This window comes from Idiotropiscis lumnitzeri, chromosome 10 (assembly GCF_059441095.1).
Source record: "Idiotropiscis lumnitzeri isolate Australia: NSW breed Sydney's pygmy pipehorse chromosome 10, RoL_Ilum_1.0, whole genome shotgun sequence".
Lineage (NCBI taxonomy): Eukaryota > Metazoa > Chordata > Actinopteri > Syngnathiformes > Syngnathidae > Idiotropiscis > Idiotropiscis lumnitzeri.
This window is the reverse complement of record NC_142400.1, coordinates 21,688,558-21,705,521: the sequence shown is the minus strand read 5'-3', so window position 1 is coordinate 21,705,521 and position 16,964 is coordinate 21,688,558. Positions and strand designations below refer to the sequence as shown.

At 39.7% G+C, this 16,964-nt stretch overlaps 1 protein-coding gene across 7 annotated transcripts in view; it reads right to left on the bottom strand.

Annotated features, from left to right (window-relative positions):
- The window catches only part of LOC148329655 (CUB and sushi domain-containing protein 3-like), a 493,599-nt gene that overhangs the window by 387,431 nt on the left and 89,204 nt on the right, over nt 1–16,964 (bottom strand). For all 7 annotated transcript variants that reach the window (XR_015845569.1, XM_088306210.1, XM_088306213.1 and 4 more), the window contains exon 5: nt 4,194–4,422. Coding sequence is in view for 6 of the 7 variants with exons in the window: in XM_088306210.1 (XP_088162336.1) it covers nt 4,194–4,422 (229 nt within the window). In the remaining variant the exon portion in view is untranslated. The remainder of the gene's footprint in view (nt 1–4,193; nt 4,423–16,964) is intronic.

Sequence of the window (16,964 nt, the reverse complement as noted above, 5' to 3'; positions counted from 1 at the left end):
GGCTCTTAGAAAATATTCTACCATTCCATCGGGCCCTATTGCAAACTTTTTTTGTTCCTTTACACACATGCAATATGGCTTTGTGGAGATAACTTCTTGGCATGGATATGCTTGGCTTTCTGTGTTTGGTTTTGTCCAAGTGTGATTCTGGTTCATAACATCTATTTGACATGGCTCATTAACTGTTACCACAGAGATTCTAACATGGCTTTGTGAGGCACTTAAAGGTATTTGAGTGAAAAAAAAATACTTGATCAAATGAAGGCTGGAAGAGAGCATGGCAAACTCATTGAATTCCAAATGTAGCGTTCCAGTGGCCACACATGGCCTTCGGGGCAGAGTATTAAGTAGAAATATCTGGTGTTGCAGTTTCAGACGGTGGTCTGCCAGCCACACAGTATATACTGAGTCACTCATAATTTATTCAAATATGCCGGGTGAGTGACTACAACTACTGCTACTACTACTAATAATAATAAAGAAATAATAGAATAAAGAAATGGGAGTCTTGAAAATGCAGTAATGTGGTGGCATTGTTATTTTAATGAATACTCTTTCAATTAATGCGCTTGTCAAATGAGTAAACTATAGCTTTTACAATACATTTTCATTGTTTTATATTCTAACATTAGTGCAAATTGATTCGGGTACAAATAGTAACTAAACCAAACTCGTGTAATCATCAGCAGGCACAACCTACACTCAAACTGACTTTAAATAGTGTCAACTTTCAGTTTGAATGCCATGCTATTATGATGAAAGGGGCAAAGCCCTGGAGCTAGGAGCAAAAGGCAGTGAAAAGAGAACAAACACTTTGAAGATATTGCATAAAAGAAAATGTTAGTTATCTATTATCTGCAAAGTTGTTGTTTCTTTGTCCTCAATTACATTTTTGCATTGGCTGACATGTAATTTACAGCTTGTTGTTTGTGCCCTTTGAGAGCAGGGCTGTGCAATCATATTCAAAGGTCACAATAATAACAAAGAAGTCTTCATTGTTCCAGACACACCTCAGACTCAGAAGAATCGGATGTTCTTGACTACTTTCACCTTCATTGAAACATAGCCTCACACCAAATTTGTGAAGACCATGAAATCAATAAACTCATTTGCAAAAATCTCATGGTAATTGGAGGTGAAAAATGGAGATGATGAGATCTGTATCACGGGGTAAACAAATCTAACACTGCAATCTGCGGCACCAAACGATTACGCTATCATTAATGTATCCTCAACAGAAGAAAGCAGAGTGTTCAATCCATTTTAATCCAAACTGATCGAATTAAAGACATTTTGTCCATGTAAACATAGCCACTGAGTTTTAAGAAAGTGATGTGAGTGAAATAATGTGAAAATAGTTGTGAAAGGGTGAGGTGGAACTTTTCTTATTTTTTGTGAATATTATTCACTTTGTGTAAATTGCGCTTAAATTAAGTATTCAGTGAAAAGTCTAGTTTGTTTGTCTGAAATGTGCCTCATGCTTTAGTAGGTGAGCCGGCCAACTTTGAGATTTTCAGGCTGTTCATTGTACTAGGGATGGACGATTTTAAGAAAAGGTTGAATTACAATTTTTCAGACGGAAAATACAATATCAATGACCATTTCTTCAAATTAACCTTCATTGCATTATTCACTATGTATGGTAACATTACAAACATGTCATAATTCAAAACATCCATCCATCCTTCCATTATCTGAGCCGCTTCTCCTAACAGGGTTCGCGGGCGTCCCGGAGCCCATCCCAGCTGTCTTCGGGCAGTAGGCTGGTGCGCCCTGAACTGGTTGCCACCCAATCACAGATCATTAAAACATTAAAAGCTTTTACTCTACAAAGGATGGGCACTAAAGAGGTCATTATCAAGGTTTATCAAATGTTTGATGAAGCAAGACATACTGCTTGCCGTCATACATGTATAAATATGCAATTAAGAATACAAGTGTGTATAAAAGTTAACTGAATACAGGTTTTACATTTTGTATTTACGTATATGTCCGTGGGATTGAAATGTAAGATTACATAGAATTTTTTTTTTCCCTCATGTTTTTGTTGACGACTTCACAGCTTCAAACAGTGACTGAAGGATTATCCATATGGCCTAAAATGCATCTCATGTTATTAATCAGAGATGGGCCTTCTGTCCCAGGGATGTACCCCCATTTTGTGGACGAAGGCCGAAGGATGAGAAGTTTTTTTTAGTTTGGATGTGGGTTGTTTGTTTGTGTGTGCTCTGCAATTGTCTGGCAAACAAATTAGGGTGCCCAAAGACGGCTGGGATAGGCGACAGCACCCCTTCCACACTTCTGAGGAAAAGCAGCTCAGATGATGGATGGATGGATGGATGGATAGTGTTAGGTTGTGGACTGCTGAAAGGTAAGGTCGGAAGTGTTTTAAAAGGAAGATGGGGAGGAAGGGCAAAATTTTTAGGAATAAGGATGGAAATGTACGGATGGAAGGTGCCCAAGTTGTGGATGGAGGACGGACCGGCAAAAAAGGGTAAAGTATAGCCATCTCTGGTATCAATCGGCTCCCTTCATAACAACGGAGTGTAAAAAAATCATAGAAGTATTTCTGAATGGGTTATTTAAAGGGTAAAAGTATTTTTTTCCTGTTAAAAGGTTCAGAAAGTGTTGTTGTTCTGTTTTCTTTTTCAAAATCAAAATCTTACATTTTCATGGAAACATGTCTGCTTAATCTTGTATGTAATGAAATCAATTTAACAAATATAAAAAAGTCCCATATCAAAGTTAAACATGAAAAAAAAGAGAGTAATTTTGAGACCTATTATTGTGTCGATCTCGAAGCTCCATACTGTGGTGCACAATTGTGTGGATAAAAGCACCTCAAAACAGCATCTTTGATGATCACAAAATCACGTCTGAGATTACGATTTCGATCCCAAAACAAGAAATCGTTCAGCCTTTTTATATACGTATGTTAAAATTCTGGAAGGTCCATTTGGCTGACAGTCAGTTAGAGCGAAATAAAAACTGGGAGTAAGGACAATTAATTTTATGGGCAGGGGGCAATTGCTCAATGTGATTACATCCTTTTTTTGTGCCGACCAAGTTGAACGTACAGTATTCCTAAAAATCCGTCCAATTTTAATGGCCATCTCACTGGGATGACTGATCTGAATTCTAGAAATGAGCTATATTAGAACAATTAAAGCCATGCATTAGTAGCACGTAAGCTTCAACGTCTTCAAGCGAAACTGTGTCCACCAACTCACTTGCAAGCAAAATGAATAGCATATAAAATGGAAGATAAATTGGGTTAACAATGAGCATGTTTCCCTTGGTGGGAACAGCAGGGGAACATTAAAGAACAAATCAATATTTCAAATTTGTTTCAGCATATAACCTGTTAAATGGTTGGAAATGTTAATCTGGCAAGATCCATATTGATAATTGAATCACTCAAAGGAATTCTCCATCGTATCAATCTGGGACTGCACCACTGTGATCTGCTCGGTTAAGGCAGGCCATACAGGACAATACTTCGCGCTGATTGGGCGATGCTTTTGTTTAGACCAGTCATGGCAACAAATGAAAATGTCACTGTGGCACCTGCATGCGCCTTTTTTAGACCAGCCATGTTATCGGGATGATTCGCACAGATGGCATCATGGAGTTGAGTGAGTTGGTTTTGCAATGGCAATATGCGCATGAAGGCCGTATTAAATGACTCAACGTTGATTTTCTTTAATCAAGCTGATTGTCAACCGACAAAAGTTTTTGTCAAATAGCCTGCCCCAAAGCACTCTATTGCATTGTGGTGGTGCAGCTCGGAGGAAATCAGCTGGCTGTGGAAAAGATGGATTCTCTGGGTTTTGTGAACTCAAAAATACAGCGAGCATGAGCCTGCAACCAAAGTTATGTGAATATATTCAAGTGACACAAATTCTCAATGAAGTGACTAAGTGAAAAGAATCACAAATCATATCGGAAAAAAACTGCATAATAAATAATGCTAATTCTCTAGTCTTGTTTTTGCTTGATCCTGAATTCATGGGCAGAAAAAATCCAGCTTGTCAATTAGTGTAAGTCATTGGAAGTCCAGTATGAGCAGCATGTACTCATAATACACCCATTGTGATGAAACACCCAACTTGGCTTTAAATGTTAATAAGTACAGTACATACAATATGTTAAGTGATAAGCCCCAACCAAAACAAAATGTAAACTCTACTTACCAGATCGTTGGTGATTCAGATCCTTCTATTTCAAGATAATCAGACTTCTCTTCCATTTGGAATTCTGTAAACACCAATGAGATGGTATCACCCGGGTCAGCTAGGATAGTCCATTTACACTCTCCACTGCTGCCCAGTCCACCAACACCAGGGGAGCCCCCGCTGGGGAAATCAAAGCTGGATATGAAGCCACTGGAACCCCTCAGGGTTCCACCACATGTGTTCTCCGCTATCAGGAACCAAAGAGAAACGGCAAGTGAGCAGTAAGAAGAGAATAGTTTCGACATGTATGGCAAGGCTCTCAGATAAACACAAAGATGGGGTGGGGGGAAACATATCACTTAGAACAATTATTGAAACCACAACCAATTTTTGTCAAGTACTTCAAAACAGAAAAAAGTGAGGGTATTTCTCAAACCATTAGATGAAGTTGGAAACAACTCTATTGGTCTTTTATCAATGTGAAAGGACAAACAGGTTCCAATCATATGAATTAGTTCATTAGTGAAATCTGAGCAATCCCCCATGTTGCAGAAAACAAACAAATGGCGATTAACAGGGCTTATAATGGTGTGAAATTGGAAACTTTTCCAATGTATGACACAGCCATTGAATATGAATTGACTAATCTAGTGGCTGTCTTATACTCTACATATCTTTTTTTTTCACATGTTCTTCCCATTCTTCTGTTACCGATGCTGCTCGCTCTCCTTTTATTGATTTTCTTTCTCTTAAGGATTTTAATGATAACAGGGCCTTCAACTCTTATATGTCATGCTGTGTCGGCTGAAATCGATAGTGGAAATCAAAGTCACCAGGCTTGAATCATTCCTGCATACCTCATTCCATAGTGGCACAAGGGACCAGGAAAATGATGAAATTCAAAGAGAGATATAAACAGAATATAATGGCTAGTGCAAGGGTTGTACTTAGCTAGATCCCTGCAGAGATTAGAGATGGTGAATGAGAAAGATACTTTGACATTCACTCCATGATGCCAATCAAACAAACCTCCACAAAAGGTGAGCTTTTATTTGTTCATTGTTGCTGGCCTAATAACTACAACAGCACAAGGAATCACAAGACAGTGTTGCTTGAGCTTCACATGCACACATGGACAAAATTGTTCAGACCCCTCTGTTAATGAAAGAAAAAATATAATTATAAAATATGATAGCAAAATAATAACAGAATGAATGATTGAATCAAAAAAAGAAAATTCACCAAAGAAGATCAGACATTGCTTATGAATTGTGACTTTACAAAATTATTTTTTAAAATGAAATCATGAAGGACCACAATCGAATGATTTTTGTAGCATTCAATGAGACTTGTGCACCTCTCAGCAGGTGTCTGAGCATTCACAAAAAGTCCTTCCTTGGAACATGGTGAACAACATAAGACATGCACATGGTGGGCAAATCAGGATCAGAAAAAGTAACACCACATAGATATTTTGTACAATATTCAAACCACCTATGTATGGATAAAATGAGCCCAAGTTAGAAAGAATCAGTTAAATATTAAGGGTCATTTAAATATTAAAGATTTTTATGTCATGAATCAGCCCAAATTGACTTGAATTGTCCAGAAATCAAAGTGGGAAATTTTGTAATAATCAAAGTTGTTGAAACCGGAGTACCCAGAGGAAACCCACGCAAGCACGGGGAGAACCTGCAAACTCCACACAGGATGGCTGGAGCCGGGATCGAACCCTTGCCCGATGCTGTCTCTCACTGTGAGGCCATCGTGCTAACCAGTCGTCCACCGTGCCGCCTATATATATATATATCCAGCTATATATATATATATCCAGCTCCCATTGTTCTCCGCCAGCCCACCTGCATGTGTGCATAATTTTGTTTCCGCGTTACCCTTTTGCTTCCGTAGTTTTTTATTTGTATTCTTGTCCCTACTCATTTTCATTTCTCAAGCTCCCTTGTTTGAATAAAAATACTGCATTTGCTCTTAGGATGGCCCTGCTTTGGTGTTCAGAATTATGGGCACACGATTGTGGAAAGTTTTAATAATTTTATTACTAATTGCTGTAAAAGTGCTTCACTTGTTACAAAAACAATTCTCGAGAAGGATTTTAAGTAAGCGGCACGGTGGTCGACTGGTTAGCACGATGGCCTCACAGTGAGAGATGGCATCGGGCGTGGGTTCGATCCCAGCTCCAACCATCCTGTGTGGAGTTTGCATGTTCTCCATGTGCCTGCGTGGGTTTCCTCCTACATTCCAAAAAAAACACATGCATGACAGGCCGATTGAACCCTGTAAATTGCCCCTAGGTATGAGTGTGAGTGCGGATGGTTGTTCGTCTCTGTGTGCCCTGCGATTGGCTGGCAACCAGTTCAGGGTGTCCCCCGCCTACTGCCCAAAGATAGCTGGGATAGGCTCCAGCACCCCCCGTGACCCTAGTGAGGAGAAGCGGTACAGATGGTGGATGGTTGGATGAATTTTAAGTACTTTACCGAGACCAGTTCATGAGAATTTTCCCAAATTCACACTCTTGCCACATCTCCAAATGTCAAACACGTCACAACAACTTCTGGTCATTTTCAACTAGTTCCACCCATTATTTTGGTCATTTATTTTAATTTTTTTTATATCCTGAGAAATAACATAACGTTGCATATAAATGCATAACGTTTGCATATACAGCAACTGGACCCATGGTAACAAACAAGCCACAACCCTCTGCACATGCATGAGAATCATGGTGAAAAAAACAGAAGTTACCAAACAATTGGTTTTGATTGAAAGCAAATTGCTGCATGCCTAGCAGTGCACCCAACTTACAGGCATTGATTAAAAGGGTTTACGTCTTAAGTGGCAAAACGACAAGTAATTGAATTTAGAGCAAAACTATGGAGGAAAAAAAAATGTAACTGCAAAGCATTGTAAACATCGGTCCACTCACTATTTCCTGACAATGAAGATCAAGATGGACGAAAACGTGGGACTAAAATACCCACACCTGCTCTATGCCTATCACCGTGGGCCACTCCAGAGTTTCAACTCCTCTCGGCAGGGCTGGTACCAATGCACAAGATGTGTGGAGGGAGGTGTCACACAACAGCTCAGGCTCCTTCACTGCCAGAAAGACATTCCATGTCCCAAGAGCAAGCTTCTGTAGCCAGCAGCGTATTATTCCTTCCCTGCCCTTTTTATAATTTTAAGTCTGCGCCCAGTTAAACTGCACCCTGCATTATAAAAATGTTTTAAAATAAAATTCTTGTTGAATTTTTACAATGCAGTACTGACACCATTGTGTATTTCTAATCATGCTCATAAGTCAAACATTTTTTTAAACGAAAAACTAATAATAACTACCTAAAACTAAAATAAAAACTGTTTTTGACAAAAAAAAAAAAGTCAAACTGTATCTCTCTCTTTCTCTTTCTCTCGCTTTATATGTATATATATATATATGTATATATATATATATATATATATATATATATATATATATATATATATATATATATATATATATATATATATATATATATATATATATATATATATGTTTCCTCTGGGTACTCCGGTTTCCTCCCACATTCCAAAAACATGCATGGCAGGCCGATTGAACACTCTAAATTGCCCCTAGATATGAGTGTGAGCACGGATGGTTGTTCGTCTCTGTGTGCCCTGCAATTGGCTGGCAACCAGTTCAGGGTGTCCCCCGCCTACTGCCCGAAGATAGCTCCAGCAGCCCCCGCGGCCTTAGTGAGGAGAAGCGGTACAGAAGATGGATGGAGAAGATGGATATATATTTATATATATATATATGTATATATATATAGAATAAGGGGATGGTTCAGAGGGGGTAGCATGAATAATAATAGTATTGATGTGTTCAATTAATTTATTTCTACAATGTATCAAAGTGATGCCCGTTCACATAGTTTGACGTCCACCGCATGCCCTCGGAGTTCAGTATTGTTGGCCTTCACCCCAATCATATTGACCAAAATCCCTTTATGCCAACTGTTCAATCTGTGCCAACACCTCAGGAAGTTTAGCACGCCTTTCTGACACCACATTATCACTCCATCAGGCGCATCTCCAATGACACTCCCAATGCTGTTTGGTGAAGACTCGTCAGCCAAATTGGCAAACATGGGCAGCAATCCTCACGCTTGAACAAGAATAAAGATACTCTGGCCTTTGCGACATGTTGCAAATGCGCTGTGTATAAAAATACAGCACAAAGTCTCTAATGAAATGAGGTACACGGCAAAAAGCGATATTTCTACGACCACAATTACCGAGACCGAAAGCCTCACCCATGAATGAAATGTGTCTGCAGTTGTAACTTAGTCAGATTGGACAATGGTATTAAGTGCTGGGGTGTAATTGCTGTACTCGAGGAACACATCAGATTTCTTAAAGGTTTCTTTGAGAAGCAGCCATGTTCCAATTAATCATGAGCCAGTGGCTGCCTCGAACAGCTCAAAAATCTTCCCCAAAGTTGTAAATGCTTTCAATGAGAAAATGCCTTCCATATTTGGTATATTCACATTTCAATATCTACCATATTCAGTGGGATGCTTGGCAGAATTTGAAGTAAGGTTTCCCAACAACATTCAGCAAAAAAAAAAAAAATTGGCACTTGAATGCTGTGCAATATATTCATGAGCAAATCATTAGAGCATGCTGTGGGTTTGGAGACAAAAAAAGGACCTGTCTCTTTTTAAAATCAGTGGCAGTGGGGGGAAGAAGATGGTGAGGATTAGAACTGATTTAACTAAGATCATTTACATCCCCACCATCAGTAATCTAAAAGTACTTGAGGAGGGATTAATCCTCTTTCTCCATGACTTTGATAAGATATATAACACTTGTCTCCAAACACAAAATTATTCACCCTGATGGTAGGACCTCGCGTTTCATTTTCTGTACCACCACTTCCGTATGCAATAATCTCTGTCTACATTAAACCCTTCCTTTGCCAAGTAGTGAGACATTATAAATGCAGAATAAAGTGGACATTTCATTTGTCAAAGTAAAATAATCCCTGGGTTAATAATTTTGCAAAACTTGAAATGGGTTAATTCAGAAAAAAAAACAGCAAGAGCATCAAAATGCTAAATCACATGACCAAACACATCTAGTGTTCGGCAATTTACTTCTAAAATGAAATATATTGCATTAAAATACTTCCGTGTGAAATGAATACGTTCCTTTCCAATATTACTGTCTTTCTAAAGTTCAGTTAATCAAATTCAAGTTACTTTTAAATTATGTTGTTTAAACAGGGATTCGTTTATTTGATAATGATTTGTAACAGCCCTAGCTGTTGTGAAATGCTCTCTCTCTCCCTCTCTCTCTCTCTGTCTATCTCTCTCTCTGTCGCGGGGCTCGCCTTACGGCGAGGAGGAGGTGGACCCAAAAGGTGAGGAGGCCGAGAGGTGGGCAACGTGAAGGGAATTTATTAAATGAAACAAACAAGGACAAACAACGTGGCAGGGTGCTAGGTAACAAGGGCAACCAAAACGTGACTAACAGAAAAGGAGGACGAGGAACAGAAGCCGGGGCAAAACGCCGAGGGACGTAACGGGAACGAGGACGTGAACGAGGACGTGAACGAGGACGTGAACGAGGACGTGAACGAGGACGTGAACGAGGACGTGAACGAGAGCATGAACTTGACAGGAACAAACGCGGTCGTGGAAGTCCGTGAAGTGCGGCAATGACCCGACACGGAGTAGTCGGTATGGGGAGCTTAAATAGTCCGGTCATTAAGGGAGCGGATGGGGATCAGGTGTGTGACGGTTAATGGGGTACAGGTGCGTGGCTGGTGAGGACGAGTGATGAGGGTGAACGCCCCCACTCAGCTGACAAAACAATAACAGAAAAGCACATGGCAGGAAGGAGGGAAGAAAATAGCAACAAAAACACAGACATGCCCGACACGGGTCATGACACTCTCTCTCTCTATTTATATTTACATATATATATATATATAGAGAGAGAGATAATATATATATCTATACATATATATATATATATATATATATATATATATATACAGATATATATATAATCTACCTTATGCGAGAGATTCCTATCGCTAGTTCACTGTGTCCAAGTCAGTAGTCTTCCCCACAGATCCATTTATATATGCATATTAGTGTACTAGTACTACTATTAGTGTGGCCCAAACATTTGTTCCCAGACATTGACCAATAGTGTGATGGAACAGACATTGTGTTAATATACTATGTTGTTATGGTCCCAAACTGATCCTGTTTGCTGTCTTGCTGCCACATCTGATGAATGTCCACAGACATGGATTGGTCTAAAGGAGTGAGCGGCTGGTGGAGAACTCACATGCTAGCATGCACACCTGCACAAAGGCACACACAAGGACACACACGTGCACTCACAGGCACACATGCTCAGACACACACACACATGGACTTACAATTCTCACATGATATTGTAATTATCATAAAAATTGTAAATGGCATCAAATTGCACGATGAGGAGAATAATATGCTGCAAGCGGACTATCACTGTCAAGTTGGCGTAAAACACTGTTTTAGAATGCTCTAATAAGAAAGAGCCTGAATGAAAATAGAGATAAAGTCTGGTATTTATTTTTGTATTATTTTTACCCTATATCTCACTTCTACAAATGTCACACACAATACACAGCCACAAGCACACAAATGCTGGTTTCAAGAAGATAAGCATTTGGAATAAGATAAAAGGACACAGGGATTAAAAAATTAAAAAAACTCGACAAGACAGAGCGTTATAAGACAGTTTGGGTGAATAGTCAATTGGAGAGATGTACAGCATGTGTTGTTGTACGTAACAATTGGTGGACAGGGAGGGAGGGTACCAGAGGATATGAGATCAAAAGACCATCTGCTAACACACAGGAGACACACTGGCTTTAGATGAGGGGAAAGAGGTCTCAAGTGGTGGCCTGGCCTATAAAAGCACAATTTCAAGCCACTGACAATGGTGTGAAGACCCTGCATTAAATGTCAATGAATTATCCAATTCCATCTTCTTGTTTGTTCCAGCGTGTTCCCTCTTAAAAATTAATATTATCATTCACCTTAAGTGAAACTATGCATCTATGAATGATGTGATAAATGCAAATCAGTTTTGCAGGGTCTTGCAGTTTTTAGCCATTTAGTCTCAACATGATCATCATTCTCTTTTATTTAACTCAACTCTCAAATATAGAGCCCTTTAAACACAACCACAGCTGCATACAACTGATGTACATGAAGTTGAAATCAGGCATGAAACTCATTAATAACATAACATACAAAAAGTAAACAACAATAACATACAAAAAGTAAACACAATATAGCACTAAATCAATCCAGAGTCTCATGCTTAGTCGAAAGCCAAAATATATAAATGTGCTTTAAGATGAGTATTCAAAATGGACAGAAGGGGGCTTTCTTAATGTTTAACGGAAGGACATTCAAAAGGAAGGACCCGCAACAGAAAAAGCTCTATTCCCTCTGAGCTTCCGTTAAGACTTCAGTACTTCCAGTAGCGTCTGGTCTGCTGACCTGAGACACAGAGCAGGTACGTCGAGGTGGAGGAACTCAAAGAGGGAAGGTGGCGTGAGACCACTTAAAGATAAATGAGAATCTTAACACATATTCTACATTAAACAGGGCGCGAGTACAGGGAGGCCAGAATTGTAGTTAGGTGCGCCCTCTTACAAGCTCAATTAAGGAGTGAGCAGCAGCAGTTCCGACCAACTGGAGACGCTTGCGAGAGTTTAGGCTGACTCCAAAATTAAGTACATTACATGAATGCAGTTGAGATACACAGGCATGAATTACTGTTTCTAAATGCTGCTGTAAATGGAGAGGCGTTACATTAGCTCGCTGCCAAACATTCAAAAAAGATGGATTGAACAGCAGCACCAATTTGTCCAAAAATCGCAGTTTAATTAAAAACCCAAATTTGAGACTTCTCTTTAGCAAGTTTTACATAAGCCTGATACAGATCCTGATTATTTTAATCTGGTGCGTTGGAGGAGAGAAACATCTAAAACACTAACCTCAAGGGCCGGTGTTGCGCATCCCTGGTTTTGCAGGACATAGATCTTGTGATTCGCAAAGCAGTGGAAGGAAATAGCATGCTTCCTTAAAGCATCAACCCCACTGAGCGGGGAACATTTGCGAGTGTTTTCGAAGGAACTGAATGTCATATTCACGTCAGAGTTTGTCAGGGTTCGATCAGTGTTGCAAATGTTCACCAAACGTTCACCACGTCAATAGCTCAATTACAGCATTATTGTAGTAAATAGTTTCACTTTAATATTTTTCTAATATGCTGTGTTATATCTACACTAGTTCACACCTTTTAAAAAAGTTATTTATTTTTTGCAAGCATAAGGTGGGCTTTTAATGGGTAGGCTTGGAACCCTGCCATTTTTGTCCTGTCTCTTCCTTACTATTGCGTCATGAACACAGAACTTAAACTGAGGCGAGGATGGCGCCATTCTTTAAAGTTGTCCTGGGTTCCTTTGTAACCTAAAAGTCGAAGTAATTAAATAAATACAAAAAGAAGTAATTGAATAAATACAAAAATAATGGCTGGGGAATAAAAAAATAATAAGTTATAATAATAATTTGTTTTTTTGTTATAACATGAATTTCACTCTCTCTCTCTCTACCCGTATTCTATATGGTGTACTGTATACAGGGGGGTATATAATTGCATCATTTTGCAAAATTTTAAAACGCAAAGAAATGCACATACAATACGGTAAGCACCACGGGCAATTGGTCAATTGGCCAATTCACTACAGTAGCCCAAGCTTCTCCCGATGCCCATCAGTCCACGCTCATCTCGTATACGTATGTACAATACGCTTCTGGCCATAGTTCGCGGTTAGTTAGTCTTTGTCTCGCAGTAATTTTTTAAGTGTAAAAGTTTTGTGGAGCCATTCGTGATGCCTCCCAAACGCTCTTTATCCCTTGGTGCATCTAGTGAACCGAAGAGGAGCAGTAAAGCTCTTAATGCCCCTGCGCAAAACGACGGACTAATTATGTTAGTGTTTGCTTGTTTTTGTCTGTTTGTTTTGTTTTTGATTGGTTGTTCGTAAGTAAATTGTTTGGTAGAACAGTGTTCTAGTGTGTTCACTCTCTCTCTCTCCACCCGTATATTTCTTTTTAATATATATTTTTTTAAGCATTTTTGAAGGTGCGCCGCTATATATAATTTATTTATTTATTTATTTATTTTTGAAGGTGCGACGCTACTTCGCGGATTTTCAGTTTCGCGGGTGGTCTCGGTCCCCATTAACCGCGAAAACCGTTTTCTTTTTTTTTTTTTTTAGGTGCGACGCTACTTCGCGGATTTTCAGTTTTCGCGGGTGGTCTCGGTCCCCATTAACCGCGATAACCGGGGGTTCACTGTACTTTAGTTTTCATCTGTTTGTGAATTTCTTTGGATTGTGGCATTTGTTGTAGCTTTTTTTTTCTTAGATATTTGCCCAACTTTATTTTGTCAGACAGGCTCTATTTATGTGATATGTGGTCAGTGAAAATGAGCTCTGAATGAAATTTGAGAGGACAGCAAATACTTTTTCACAGCACTGTAATTCACGAGCGGCATGGTGGATGACTGGTTAGCACGATGGCCTCACAGTGAGAAACAACATCGGGCGTGTGTTCGATCCCGGCTCCGGCCATCCTGTGTGGAGTTTGCATGTTCTCCCCGTGCTTGCGTGGGTTTCCTCCGGGTACTCTGGTTTCCTCCCACATTCCGAAAACATGCATGGCAGGCCAGTTGAACACTCTAAATTGCCCCTAGGTATGAGTGTGAGTGCGGATGGTTGTTCGTCTCTGTGTGCCCTGCAATTGGCTGGCAACCAGTTCAGGGTGTCCCCCGCCTACTTCCTGAAGATGGCTGGGATAGGCTCCAGCACCCCCTGCGACCCTAGTGCGGAGGAGCGGTACAGAAGATGGATGGATGGATGTAATTTACGATGTGGCACACTGAAGAAAATGAGCTAAAACTTTTCCTGAAAGAAAACTTGTAATTGTTAGATTGTTGGTAAAGATCATGTCACTTTTATATTGTGTTGTTGGTAGGAAATTAAGAATAAAGAGACTGATGTCCTGAAATTGGCTGCCGACTTGTCCAAGGTGTATCTCTCCTTTCGCGCAAGTAACTTTGGATAGGCTCCAGCTCACCTAATTAGGGAAAAATGCTATTTAAAATGTCAGAGTGAAAAAGGCTACTTTGACACAGAGGCTGTTTGTGATCCAGGTAGTTGCAGGCTTCATGTACAGTATTTAATTATGAACAGTCAGAGCAGTTTATCTGAGCGTGTGCAATGATGTGTACAGAATTACACACACACACGCTACAAAGCTACCATCCAATAGGAATTCAATCTCATAATAATTTTTCAGAATTTCTATAGTTTTCTCATTTTGAGCCTGAACTAAAGGACATGCATGGCCATCTGATCATTATAGAGTAAGAATTAGGGCTTCATGATATTGGAAAAACATGCAATGTGGGCGGTTGAACATTACAAGATTGATTTTCTTGGCATATTTATCAAAACCTTTGGAATGGCCTTCCGTTAAGCATTGGGCAAGCCACCTGTCAACCCTGCCCTGTGACTGACTGGCGACCAGTTCAGGGTGTAGTGCGCCTTTCGCCCGTAGTCAGCTGGTATAGGCTCCAGCACCCTCCCACGACCCTGTACAGGATAAGCGGTGTGGCTAATTACATGACAAGGTTCATAGTCATGCTTAGTATGCTCGCTCTCTCCATACATCTGTTGTGATCCAGCTTGTTTTCAGATCTGTTGATTTTTTCTTTCAGTCAGTGAGATGGATGGAGTCTCCAGCACACACCTGCTGGTCGTCATCGTTAGTTGGCTTCTTAAGTGCTTGAGACAGAGGAGCTAGTTGCCGGAATATTGTTTTTTTTTTTTTTTTGCCGTTTCCCTGCATGTGTTCGTACCTCGTGTTATTCCAGAATCGTGTCAATATTATCCATATAAGTAATTCCTGGCTCAAGGGATGGGCAAATGACGCTTTTATGAAGCACTGAACCATTTGAAGCAATCGGTTCAAAATGGTTTGAAGCTTCTTCTCTTCAGTGATACCGACATCTGGTGGCAAAAAACTAGAACTGCAGTGAAATACAATAGGGGCTTTTAGACAGTAAAACATTACTATGTATAAACACACGGAATCAATGATTGGATACCTAGTTCTTTTTACTAAACAATAGGATTTTGTCTATTGTGGCCGTTTTTGAGTAAATAAAAACCATTAGGCAATGGCTCATACCTTATTTAAATTTATGCCATGTCATTATCCACACTGCTTATCCTGTACAGCAGAGGTATTCAATTAAAAGTCACAGAGGTCCACGACTAAAATTTATTCCAATTAGTCCGAACCAAAGTCCAACTTCCCTTAATGTCTAGCCTATGTTCACATTTTTATATAGTTTCAATATTTAGTCATTTTCAACAGAGTGCACTTATATACAAAATATTTAGCAATGTTCACATTAAACACCTTTGCCAGTCAAAGAAATATAAGGCGTTTATTTCACATTTAAAGAAAATGTGGCTCCAGGAACTTAAGTTTGCCACTTCCAGAAAAAAAACAGTAAAATATCTCCTGCAGAAATATATCAAGTCCTAAGCATTGAGTTAACATCTTTTACATTTTTTTCTTAAATCAAAGAGTTATCAGACTAAAAGAAAACGGAAAGCCTAATTATCCAAGTAAAACAGGTCAACATGTTCAGTACACAATCAATACAAATGTCTGTCCTCATGAAAAAGTAATTCAAAATGAGCTTTGACACTTTTGAATATTTTTTTTACTTCTCTTAATGAGAAAAATGAGTTTGTGACTGCCCTGCCAGTGACTTAATTCTGGGTTGGAACGGAGTCAGGGCCATTGGGATTTGGTAGATTATTTCACACCTGGGTTTTGTGTTTTCCTTTATGTTTGTGCAACCGTATTTAAGCACTCCTTCACAACTTCCCCATCACTGAATGTTTTTTTTATGTTTCCCCAAAATCCATGATACTTTTAGTGAACATTCGTTTGCATGCTGCTGGGCTGTAAACGAAAATGTAAAAATCTGTTATACTGCACTCGAAGTTCGGTGTTTTTGCGTGCGCTCACCTCAAACTTCAGCGGATAACTTTGCAAAAAAGGGCGGTGCTTTGTTTCGTAGTGGCGCTTCGCAATGTTGCGACGGTTTCGGAGCATATGGTGCACACTGGTTTTGAATCGGCTGCAACCATTTCTCCGTCCATTCATTTGAAACAACACGCATGGACCTTGCTAACTAGAATTGCAGTGCCAACGTTTGCGAATGCGCCCTGAAAAAAATTCATCATAGCTTGGTCATGGGTCCGGTCCGAACCATCGCGCGGTCCGGATTCGGCCGCGGGAGGGTGCTGGAGCCTATCCCAGCTGACTATGGACAAAAGGCGCACTACACCCTGAACTGGTTGCCAGCCAGTCACAGGGCAGACACTGAGTGGGAACTGAAACCACGCTGCGCGCACACAACTCCGGCGAGTGTACCACTACACCATCAGTGTTATTTAAAGTCAAGCTAAAAAAAATTGTGAATGTCATTTAATTATTTATTTCCTGAAGTCTTAAGTAAACACAAGTGTGAAACAATGTTACGTTAAGATACTACGACTCATATGTTCACGCACTAAAGTATAAACATTTCTACATACACAAAGTAACAAGAACTATGGCACAGGTAAAGTATATG